Below are 13,085 nucleotides of genomic sequence, written 5' to 3' on the forward strand. Positions count from 1 at the left end.
AAAAGGGCTTCAGGGGAAGAACATGAAAGAGGAAAAGAGCAACTTCACAGACACTGTTTCACTGTGAAAAGTTAAAAAATCTCTCCTTTGCGAAATCAGATATGAGACTTTATTTCTTCAACTTATTACATCAATATTTAGTCTTTGTGAGGAAAAAAATTGGTCGATTTAATAAATGTCTCTTCTCGCATCAATAATGGATCGTTGGAGAGATTGGTGCACTTGTCATGCATGAAAATGAGTGGAAATTCAGTTTTTGGTTAAAAATTGAAGGGGGGGATTTATTCCATCATGACATCAGACTGTCTAACAAGGCTTACTAGTGATTGTCTACAACCATCCTGTGTCATTTAAATGTTTCAGGTCCTTTCAATAATTAAAAGCCAGAAAAATCACATGGTATATTCATAAGGACGGCCTCGTCTCATGCTGTGGCATACTCTTGAAACCTACTTTTACACTTTTCACGTACAAATGTTTGATTAATATGAATTTATTCTGAAAGTTGCTTACGTAAACAAACAAACGCTTCAAACTGCACCAAACCGAGTGTGAGTTATGTGACTAGAGCGTATCCGTGAGGTTATATCATTATTTCAAATATTCACTCCCCAGGCTTCACTACTATTCCTCCTCCACACCCTAAATACAATGAAGTTCAATTTAAATGGAAAATATATGAAGCCTAACAAACCGCCTCACAATATGGCCTCACTCCATCTTCCCCAAGGTCAGAACTCTCCTGTCTCAGAGGCTTACAGCTTTGGCTTCGGCTTCATAATAACTTTACATTTATTCCTCTTCTTTCACCTTTTCCTGCCCCACCCTCGGCCTTCGCCTGCACGGGGGTGGATTCTTTACATCTCGCTGCAAATAGCCTCAAAGTCAAACACATGGAAACAAAGATGCACAGTGCAGCAGCCTCCCCTCCAATGAATGAGGGAGTGTGTCCTTTCTTGTGTTTGGCATTGTCCTTGTTTATTCATATTTATTACCGATGAAATATGAATGACAGAACTCTTGCGGACATTTTCTGTTCCCCTGGTTCCCGCACGTACCACGAGATGCCAAAAAAAACAGAAAAGACAGAATTGGCCAAAAGTGTGTCCCCCTCCGACACATGTACACACATTTCTCTGCATTGCTGAAATTTTGATGTGGAAAAAGGCTGTTGGGCTGTTAACAGAGTGTCTAGGGGAGCAGGGAGCAGGCAGGCGTTTTTTTTTTTTTTATCGAGGACAAGCAGAGAGAGAGACTTGGAACTTACATCAATGTTAAACAAATAAAAATGTAATATTTCAAACGAGACCTTTTCTGCATACGCTGCTTGTCGAATCAAGACAACAACAACAAGAGAAATTGTGTTTTCGCAGTTCAGTGTCTGGGTGGGTGGATAATGATACAAACACTGTGCCTTAGTAAATGCAGAGCAATCTTTGTGAAAAATATAAACCCTCGGTGCTTCCAGGTCAGGAAGACGCACATTTAAGCATATTATGTGAAAGTGCATGTGTATTAAGATTCATTAAAGGTGATGCACTGCATTTGCATGAAATTTTACACCATTCTTTTGTGTTGTTTTTTGTAATAGAGGTAAAATGGTGTGTGTGTTTGGTTTTGAATAATTGTGGGGTAGGTTGTATTTGTTTATCAGGCACTGCAGAGACCGTTTGCAATGTCTACATCTAAATATTCAGCTTAAAGTAAAGATAAAAGCTTCCCCGTGTCATGTTGCAAAATACGTTTGCATCCTTTGACTCCAGATCAGATATATCTGGTCTGAGTTATTGTCAGTCCTCTCCTACATTAATAAACTACAACATGTCAGAGTGTGTTAGCGACGGAGACATTAAGTCCTGCAGCTATTTCCATCATTGTCCCAGGTGCTTACACAGTTCACTAACCTCCATGAAGACGGAGACGAGACCTTCAGCGGCCGCCATTAAGGAACATTACAGAACACGAGCTGAAGCATTAAAAAGAAATCACCATAATAACAAACAATCAATACGGTGTTTCAGCGAATATGATCATAAACGCCCATAAAATCTATCGTTTCATGTCGGTGAGAATAAAAGAAAAGCAAAAAATAACATGATCTCCAAATCCTGTTATAAGGAACCACTTCCTAATCTTTTCATACCCTCTTGACATACTTGCCGGAAGCCTTTTCCAAGTAAAACCCTGTATTTAATTGAATATGACGCGATCGGACTCTCCCGGAGGCCGGAGACGTGCTGAGAACTGACACCTGCCAGCGTGGCTCGCAGCTCTCAGCCTAAGGGGGAGTCTGACCAGTCTGTCTGGTGCTAGTTCAAGTTTCAAGGTTTCTATAAGGGTATAAACCACATTGTCGAAGTAATACCGGATCAATAAATCCCTCCAGTGTGTAGAGCTGTCCGCTTGTTAAACAGCAACGTCTTGTTCTCTATTTCTACACGTGTTAAATAAAACAGATGTGACCAGAGGTTTGACACAGAGCAAGTAAAGTCGATATACACTTACAACTTTGAAATACACAGAAAACAAGCAAACAGTTTTTTAACAAGGTTTCAACACTTTCTACATTTAATTCAATATGTCCGTAAAGACGTCACACCACCATCTGCAATGTGTTTTCATTCTCTTTACCCAGCTGAGACACAACCTAGCACAGGCGGCCTGGTGATGTGACGGAGCTTGGCGAGCTTCTCGCGGCTCCGTCGCAGCCAAATAAAATTTAGAAACAATAAAGGTGGGTGGCGGACTCTTCTTTTAACTTCTGTAAACGACGAATCTCTACCAGCAAACATCACAATGAACTCCTCTAAAAAGAGACACACTACAAGTGGGGGGAAGCAACGTCTCTTCTTCAACTCAGTGCTCTCTACGACTCGGAGCTGTTTCCTTCACTAGTGAGGTTCAGTTCTCATCAGCGAGTGTTTGTTCGCAGGATTACGCAGAAACTACTTGGATTAAAACTGTGAAACTTGGTGGAAGAATGTGGTAAAGATCACAGGGTCGGTCCAGGAGGTTTTTCACTTCCTTTGGGAGCCAGGGCGTTTTGCCTTTTCTTAGATATGATCTGAATGTTTGTAATTTGGTGTTTTTGCTTGATGTTTAGCAGTATTACAAAGAAATCTTTAATATGAAACTTTGTTGAAGGATGTTTTGGTGTGGATTCAGGATGTAATCCAGGAATTTCTTTCTTAATTTCTTAATTGCAAGAGTTAATTTTTCAAAATTTCCTTGATTTCTCCAAGAAAGACAAAAAATTCAGACATATTTAGGGGGGTAGGTTTTTTAACAAGTGTGTGCATTTCGTGCAGATCCAAATTCAAATCTGGATCTAATGAAGTTCATAAGGCTGAAGGCTTTTTCTCAGCCACTGTATAGTAACAACCTGTAACTACCACCAAAGTGTACTAAGACTAGTTCTAACTTTACAGCCACTGTTGGGTCTTGGCCGAGGTTTACGCTCTACTGACTGCAATTCCAATTGATGAACGTATATCTGAAAAACTAATTATACATTTTAAAAACTTGTAATGAAACTTATAATGATTCAAATTATCATTTAATCAATTCAAACAGGAAAACCCATTTTTCAATTTATTCATATATGGTGTATATACGCCTTGCGGATCGTGCGCGTGTACGAGCATCAAACAGGTATTATGCACCGGCTGCTAGCTTTTGTTCTGCAACAAACACAACAGAAGATTCACTTGATGCGGATGTTATTCATCAAACAGGCGCACCGGCTTGGAAGTTTTTCGGTTTCTGTCATCTGAGGCACAGCTTGATCAGTGGAATCCTCCTCTTCATGTGTTTAGCACTTAAAGGAGGAATGCGCAGATGACAGCAGGAGGTTTGATAGACGCGGTCGATGGCACGTTCCCTCGCATTTATTAAGACTCACCCTGGGTTAGTTTTACAACACGGATTTTCAGATCTGAAAACCGTACATTACAGGGAGGTTGAAGACTAAAAATTAAAAAACGCAGCTTTCGGAAGACATTACCATAACAACGGAAAGATGTCTCGGGGCACAGCGATGAATTATTTAGAAGTTGAGAGTGACAGTTTCTTAGAAAGGAAAGTTACAGTGGAAAAAAAACAACAACATTGCGGCATTTTCCTAAATAAACAAAGACGGAGGAGAGTTGTGGTTTTTGTGGTCATTTAACTTCAAAGGTGAACTTGAGCAAATTCATTACGGTGATTAAACTCCTGACTTTCAGCTGAGATGCTTGTTTTCTCAACATTGCGAATATTTCACAGCAACAGAAACGTAAAATATCAAAGTTAGATTCAGTTAGAGTTTAATCAGGAGCTTAATACATGCTTAGAAAGTTTAAATTTCATTTAATGGATGTTTTTATTTCAGCATCACTACATTTCTATTAAATCCTTCTGGTCTTGATGAATCCTTATTACCCCATCGCACACACATCCCCAGTTCCACCACTCGACCGTGTCTTTTTTTGAGATCTTGTTCATATGCAGAATAAACATAAACCACAGCCCCAGTTACTGATAATTAGCAACTGCTTTGGTAAATCAGACGGTAATTTCATGCAGATTGCCGGCGCAAATATGTACATAAATCTGGGCCCGGCACTCAGAGTTAGGAATTGGAGGAAAGTGGACATTAACAAACCAAAGTTGGAGAAATATATCGTTTGATGATGGGGTAAAAAAAAACTTTATACTGCCGATAGAAACTGTAGAAAACTGGGTGATAAGACATTATTCTTGCTCGGCTGCTGATATCCTGTGCTGCCCCAGTGACTGTAGCACTGCACACTGGAAATGATGATGACGCTCTACATTATTCAGCCCTGAGACTGCAGAGAGGTGTTATCTCGGATAATGCAACAGGCCTAGGTTCGTTCATCTGATGTTAATGACTCAAGATTAAGTAGTAATGACCTCTACAGGCAATCTGAGCCAAGTGTTTCCAGGTTGAGCAACAGCATTTCTCGAGTTCTTCTATAACATGAATGACTATATTCTCATGGACGCCAATAACCCGACTATCGACCTTGGTCTGAGTAAGACATTATTATTATTTTGATTTGTAAATGAAGCCGTCTCGACCACTCAAAGCTCTTTACAGTACAAGTAGCTTATTCTGTCACACAGCATTTACACAGTGTCAGCGCAGCCGTCTGTGGAGCCAGGGGATCGAGTCAGTGACTTCTGAGTGGACGACCCTCTCTACCTCCTGAGCCACAGCTGCCCGTATTCCATTCATATTCCTGTTTACATGTCACAGAGCACAGTCGGATTCTGACTCACGTTAAGATTACGTACATTACATCACACATCCGACGTCCCCACTAATAGTTTAATGTACGATGTTAGCGTTTACCCTTTTGAGTGTTTTCAAAATTTAGCAAAAGGTTCAACTCCTCCAAAATGCTGGGGAAACTCCATTAGGACGTTATAATGTGATAAAGACGTCGACATAATGCAACTAAGGCTGAAATACTCCACGGGTCATAATTCCATTATTGCTTATCCAGAGAATGACCTTCGTAAGGTTGAGATGATCAAACAATGCTGTTTACAGGGCAGTGACTTATCTTAATATATAATAGGGTTAATATGGGAATATATAATATCCATGTAAACACATCTAACGCTGAGTGAAGGGCAGTTTGTTTAAAACTCTAAATTGGTGTTTTTGAAGGATTCAATCAGCGTCCAGAGATGCTTTAAAAGTAATTGTCTCATTTAACGTTTACTTCTTGCATTGAACACCTGACTATTGTGCAAAGAGAATATTATTAGGAAAATAACACAGTATTGGTGCAAAATAAATTAAATTAAAATGGGGAGAAACGAGCTAATTGTACAAATAAATATGTTGCAGGTGGTAACTCGTTAAAAACACCCCACAAAAATAGAAGTCCTGCACAATCACGGTACAATTATAGTCTTCAAGTGAAACTCCACCCACATGCATTTGCATAATAAGCCACTTCAGACAAAGCAACGATTAACTTGATTATGATAAACTTAAAATGAAGTTGTTTTGAATCAGTTTAAATTCCCTCTAAGAGCAGACGAACTTCCTGCATCCTCATCGCGTGCCTGCAAAGACAGACTTTTGGGGTGGAGTGTCGCTTTAAGATATTTGGGGAAACAAGGCCCACATAACCAGGAGCCTAATTTGTGTTGTCATCTAGAGCCACTGTGTGCGGAGCTGCTTCACTGGCGATGAAGGAGAGAAGGAAATTGTGGAGGGATGGATTTAAGCAATTACACCCACATGAGCTTTATTTAATAGGCGTTAGGGCTAACATTGTTGAACCAAAAAATGTGCTCACGTGAGGAAAATCACTCAGGGTTGCGTTACAGCCTGCAACAAAGATGTCCTCTGATTCATTGTCACTGGAGCCGCTCGAGGGCCTCTTAATGCCAGCTCCCATTAAAGCACCGGGTGTGTTGTTTCGAGCGTTGACAGAGATATCATTTTTCACAGATCCGGATTTAACTTTAGCCCGAGAACAACCAAACTCTTTTGGACAAGACTAATTTTCTGCTCGGAGGCAAATTTGTCCAATTCAGGAAACATGTTTGAATGAGGACAAACGAACAAAAGCTTCGCTCAGTGGCGTCTGTGTCTGTATCGCAGTGAAGTGGTTATTAAAAAAAAAAAAACTCACCTTTTTATAACGAGTGAACATTCAGTGTTGGCAGGAAAACAGCTAATTATGCCTGCTGAATATTATTGCATTATTTAGATCCTTCATTTTTCAGTATCATGGAAATATCTGCATAAGTGCTAACACAAGGGGAAGCAATTATCCCTCGTGACGTCTTTTGGACGCTAATCACAGGAGTCAGCAGATATGGTTTTGGGGACAAATGCAAATACAGCAGAAACGCTCGGTTACCGGGGCGAGGCTTCGGGAAAACGTGGCACGGCACAGCACGGCTCTTAGTTGTCTTAGCACCGATGCTAACTCCAAGGAAAGTTAGTGTAATCCCGTCCCATTGGTCGGGGGTTGACACTAATTCCCTGGGACAGGAGCGTAGCGGTGTGTGATTTAGCGGCGTATGCTAAGTGCTGCTGCAGCTGCAGGCTAGTCTGTGGGCGCCGGGGCAGAGAGAGCAAGCTGGGAAAGTACGGACTTGACTAACTGGCCTGATTAGACCGGGTGTGAGATGACATGGATCAGATACACACACTAACCCAGCCGGAAAGACAGATTGGCAGGATTAGAGAACGGGTTTTAAAAAATATATATTAAAGAGAAAAATGAACACGAGGATCCGACGTGGATGCAAAGTTGTAAAATTCAATAAAGTGAGTGGAGGATGAAGAGGGATAAAGACCGCAGGTTCATTCTGCAGACGTGATGTTCCCTCCCGGGGTGTAGTGTTTTTTCTTCTTTCCTGCTCTGCTGGACTGTGGTGGTGTAAGAAATTGGCTGAGATGCAACGTAGCGTTCGCATCATGGTTTCATTAGCTCTCATTCAGCCCGAGGCGTTTCACACTGCATTTCCTTCCACTCATCTGCTTCTCTCAGATCTGCTGCCTTTACAGGAGAAGGTAACACAGACTGGAACTTGGTTAGGATATCGCCCTGAGTTGAAAGAAACGTTATTTGTCATCCGGGCGAACGTTATTGATTGATGCTGACACTCGTGCGCCCTCAGCCATTCTGAATGTTTCCCCTCAAACCCCCGTGAATGGAGTGAAATCAGATTAGGTTTATTTCAGGGTTATTTTATCCATTAATAGTCGGCACTTTACAGTGAACACTGCCTGCAGGCATAGATTACGTTCAAATAAAGGCAGGCGGTGGAAGGGAGATCCAGAGCGTCTTATGAAGCCCGATTAGCACGAGAGGAAGTTAGGTTTAACCCTGTTGGTCTAATGGTTGCTCACTTTGGAGCAGAATGAAGTGATCTTCAAACAGGACAGAGCGTAAAAAAACTCTCGTGTTTGGGCCCATCACGTGATCTTGGTTTTTAGGGTTTTTTTTCTTCCGCACTCGAGACTTTCACTAATGATTAAATTCAAGTCACATATCTGAGTCACAGATTTTCTCCAAGATAAATACAAGCCAATCTTTGAGCGCCCCGGCGGATCGCTTTACAGCTCTTAGTGTGTTTTTGAAGACATGTTCGGAATACTCCAGACACTTATTTCCTGCTGGTTCGAAAATATATTCAGTCCACGGCAAAGTGAAATAGATTTTTAACTTGTTTTTTGCAAAAGGTGTGGATCAAGTTTTTTCAACAAAGAAAAACGAGAAGTGGGAGATATTGCTTATGTTACGGCACACAAGAAAGATATATGTATATGTATATTACACATTACATACTTTTTTTTGCTATTCTTCATATTTATTTTATCTTTCCCTTATGCGATTACTTTTTAATGTTAGCTTTTTCTCTTTGACGTTTGTTGTTTTCTTCTCCTCTTTTCGAAGCACTTTGTGACAGCTGTTTTAAAAGGTGCTATAAAAGTACATTTATTGTTATGACATGAAAATGGAGCAGAAGAGAAGAAGACACAGTAGATGGTGGTAAAGCTCCTTGACGTTTCCTGCTACCCGCCAATAAACCGAACAAAGAAGAAGAGGAAGAATATGTATAATAATATAAAATAACAATATAGTAAAGTAGTGGAGATTCAATTTGGGCATCAAGTCTGTCAGGGGCCACTGGAGAAGATTATATAGGTTTGATACGGTTTTATCAGTTTTTGGAATAAGAACACATCTGTATTTTTTACCTTGACAGAACATATAACCTCCCGTCCCATGTGTCTCATTGATCATTTCTACAGAGAGAAACCTGTCAGGGTAAAGGCTACAGCCGCATGGTCACATAAAGTCAGGCTTGAAAATATTGTGGCAATCGCACAACTTCTTCACGATACAATTCTCTGCTCATTTCCGGTGCTTGTGTGTGTTTTTCAGGGTATGATGGGTGTAGTGGGCTGGATTTTACTCCTACTCTCCCAAATGATGGTGCCTGTGGCGTCTCAGAAGCCTCCAGGGCTCAACGTGGGTGTGATCATGGGCCAGACGCGACCCATTTCCGATCAGGAGTTCCAGCCAGTTCGGCGCCCTGATGATGCCCTTGACATCTCCGTGGTAGCACTGAGGATCAACGAGACTGACCCAAAGTCTGTGATTACGCAGGTGAGAAATGCTTTTACACACACACACACACACTCTAACACACACTCTAACACACACACGTGCCTTTATCGAGGCCTGAGTTTGTTTCCCTGTGTGTCCCAAGGTGTGTGAGCTTCTGTCACGCACTCGTCTCCACGGCCTTGTGTTCGCCGATGGCACAGATCAAGAGGCCATTGCCCAGATCCTTGACTTCCTGTCTGTTCAGACACAGCTTCCAGTTCTGGGAGTCCACGGAGGCTCCTCGATGATAATGGCTGACAAGGTGAGTGACCTTGACACAAGCACTGACCGGTTCAAGCACCACACACACACACACACACGCTTCTTTGTACACACAGTGTTTGTGTTGTGGAAGTGAGGTTGGGAATTTGTGATCCCTCCTCTCAGCTCTAGATGTTGAAGGATAATGCTTTTCAACCTGTGTGATCTTTCAGTTGTCCCGACGTGTGTGTTGGTTAATCTGGTCGCACTCTCACTTCACTGAGAGACAGGGACATGGTTCACTTCCTTCCTATAGAAACTGTAAGAGGATGATGCAGTCAGCATGTTGTAGATTAGAAAACTGACGCGCTGGAGGCACGTGGAAGCTTGTTTGTGCTTCCGGGAGCCGCTCTGTCAGATTATTGTATACGTTCAGAGCTGAAACTCTGCCAAGCCTGTAAGTTGGTAGAGGCGGAATTTAAATCAGTCTGTGGATAGATGCGTATAAGCAATTCTATTTTAATCAGCCTTTTATAAAAAAAGGAGTAGTTCACATTTAGAAGCTCAATATTCAAAAGGTCAGAAGAATTCTTTGCAAAGAGCACGCAGCATTCTCTGGTTTCCTTTTTAAGTGACGGTCAGGCATTGTTTCTGCTTGGTCTGAAACTGGGCCACGCAGAGAGGAAAAAAGGAAACGTCTGGTGCTCAGCGGGAGGCCAGAGAAATGGATTCCCAGATTTTAAAAAAGAGAAAAGAGAATATATCCTTTCAGAGTGGATTTCTGTTTGACTGTGGTGTGACGCTCGGTGCAGACTTGTGGATGTGTGTGTGTGTTTCTTCAGCAGAAGCCTCTCCCTGGTACTGACTCTGTAGACCTCGCTGACTGACAGACAAACTGACGAAGCTTTGATAAAAACACAACTGGTTCTTTAGCTCCTAAATCTCTCTGGGCACGGCAGCCGAAACACAGGAACCAATAACTGCCGCAGTACAGCAGCCGTTTGAAGTACAAGTTGATGGGGGATGCAGTGTGTGTGTTTGTGTGTTTGTGTGTGTGTGTGTGTGTGAGTGTGAGAGAGAGAGAAAAGGAGGCTGAAAGAGAGAGGGAGGAAGGTACGAGAAACAGTGGGAGTTGGGGCTACGGTGTCAAGGTTATCCAGCATGAACCCTCCTCCCAATGAGAATATAATGATAGGCAGAATAAATAAGTAGTTTTTCCCGCCGCCAGTCGCTGCTGTTCGCCATTAAACCAGGTGTTTAACCCCCAACCGCTCTAATTGATCGGTTTGGTGGCCAAAGGCACTCGAGCGCGGTCATCCATAGCAGCTCCCGGCTGTGAGTGTGTGTGTGTGTGTGTGTGTGTGTGTGTGTGTGTGTGTGTGTGTGTGTGTGTCGCCTGTAACTAACCCGCCCCCCCCCCCCCCCCCGCAACTGCTCCTGCAGGCCTGTCCTGTAAATTAAAAATAAAAAAGAATCCTGCCTGGTTTGAATTAACCACAACTGGCAGGTATGTGGAAGCTCAGTGAGTCAGCAAATAGTTTATTAGATCAGTTTGCTGCACCTACCTGGTGTGGGGGGGTATTGATGATCTTCCTCCTGGGTGTACTTATGAATAACAGCCTAATCAATAATTTCTCATCAGTGAATCATTCATTATTAAGTCTGCAGCTGTTATTGGTTCATTCTTTGGATTTAATTGGTTAATTTCGTGGTGTTTGTTTTCATTTCTTGGGATATGTATCGCAGGCGTTTTAAGATGTTTATTGTAAAAGGGACCGGGTACTGAGGTTTTATTTTAGGAGCCTGTGCAGGCAATGGTTCTGCGTTTGACTGGTTTCCAGAAAACCGAACAAGGCAGGCAGGTGTGGAGTCAGAGCCGGCTTCCAATCCAGGGTTACAGACGAAAGCAGGACTGGACATGTCTGGATATTGCAGGCGGCTGAGTGATGGACCTGGGGCGCAGGTGGACAGAGTATTAGCAGGGAAGTAAGAAGCCAACTGGCAGAGAACTAACTTTCAAAAAATGCAGGTGGAGAGAGTGTGGTGTGTAGAGTTCACACCGATAGAAGTGGCTGAACTGATCTGGTGGAGTCTGGATGGGATGAACCTGGGGTTTAAGTACTGCAGGTGGTTTGGGGAGTTGATTGGAAGATGAGCCTTGGGGGGGGGGGACCAGAAACTGGAGACCAGAGACCCTGCAGGAGGCTCACGTACAAACTAGAATGGCAAGGACATAGAGCACATATGTCCACCAACACCCAACAGGTCCCTTACATTCAATATAAGCTGAACTGATTCCCCACAGTCATGGAGATCAGTTCCCTAAACGTGCCTGATTTTTGTTTTTATCAAGCTCATACCCATACTTTAGGGAACCTTCAGAAATGTTGACAAACACCTTCAAAAAGTTAAAGAAAGATCCAGATCTGCTTCTTTCCTGCACCGTATTGCACCAAGTTTCATGGAAACCCGTCCCTTAGTTTTTGTGTAATATTAAATATCAAACAAACAAACGGACAGGGGTGAAAACATAACTCTTATTGGTGGTTGAGTAAAGAGAACCAGTGTCTCCCATTAATTATCTAGACTGTGCTGGCCCGCCATATTCTAATTAGCTTCATAATGAACCACAAAACTTTTTACACAGACACATAGTTCCAGTTCCAGTTGTGGCATGTAGCGCAGTTCTCTCTCTCTCTCTCTCTCTCTCTCTCTCTCTCTCTCTCTCTCTCTCTCTCTCACATGAGAACTGATCTCTCCCCCTGTGGACTGTGAACATGTCACTCTGAATCTGATGCGCGTCAAAGTGACCTTCATGCTCCCTTGTTACCGCCTTAGATTTAATCAATTCTGTGGGAAAGGCCGCACAACCATTAACAAAATGAGGATAAACACACACACACACAAGAGCAGTGAAAAACAGCAGGAAAAGGGTGAAGATGCAGAATATTCCTAATGTTGCACTGTCTTACACATCCATCTCTGACAAGGTGGATATGATTATTTCCCAGATCCAAAAGTGACCTCTTCAAAGTGCTTCTCTTCCACGACTCAACAGTCCAATGAAATTAAATTTGTACTGATTTAAACAAACAACACCAACAAATTGCCACAGTCGAGGAATCTGCAACCTGCGGAGGTTCGGTGCTTCTCTCTGATTAATCACTGAAAGTACTGAGTGATTATAAAAGCAGTTGGCAATCGATTTCCTGTTGATTACCTAATTGATGAATCGATGAATCATTTTGGCACCGAACGCGATGGTGCGGGGTTTCAATCTTTCCCGGTGACAGCAGCGAACCTCATCATTACGGAGGTGATGAGGACTCTCGGTGAGCTGACACATGTTTTCTGCTCCGCTGTGCCACCGCGCTCACTTACATTAGCTCCTCTCAATCATTTTCACTGTGTGATACGCGCGTTAATCTCCGAGGGTGTGAGTGGTTAAAATAAAACGAGAGCAGACCCGACGAATGCATTTTGCTGCGGAGGGGAGTCGGTGTAGTACTTATTGGATGTGTGACTGTTGCTTTCATACCTGCTGTCAGCGGTGTGTGCTGGTAATCTGCAGGATCGAATGAACTCCCAGCGGGCTGGTAACAATTCAGCCTGATTACTGTGGGCTAACAAACAACATTGTGCTTTGTGCAGCCGGAGCGGCTCGAGCCCTGGGCTCTCTCCCTCTCTTTCTATCTCTCTCCACGCACCCAGTCACTCTGTTAATGTCACAATCAA

The 13,085-nt window shown here is 42.7% G+C and overlaps 1 protein-coding gene across 5 annotated transcripts in view; it reads left to right on the forward strand.

Annotated features, from left to right (window-relative positions):
* grin2ab (glutamate receptor, ionotropic, N-methyl D-aspartate 2A, b) overlaps positions 1–13,085 on the forward strand; it is a 120,145-nt gene that overhangs the window by 12,587 nt on the left and 94,473 nt on the right. For all 5 annotated transcript variants that reach the window (XM_034596736.1, XM_034596707.1, XM_034596724.1 and 2 more), the window contains exons 3-4: positions 8,925–9,149; positions 9,253–9,411. In XM_034596736.1, coding sequence (XP_034452627.1) covers positions 8,925–9,149; positions 9,253–9,411 — 384 coding nt within the window. The remainder of the gene's footprint in view (positions 1–8,924; positions 9,150–9,252; positions 9,412–13,085) is intronic.

This window comes from Hippoglossus hippoglossus, chromosome 1 (genome assembly GCF_009819705.1).
Source record: "Hippoglossus hippoglossus isolate fHipHip1 chromosome 1, fHipHip1.pri, whole genome shotgun sequence".
Lineage (NCBI taxonomy): Eukaryota > Metazoa > Chordata > Actinopteri > Pleuronectiformes > Pleuronectidae > Hippoglossus > Hippoglossus hippoglossus.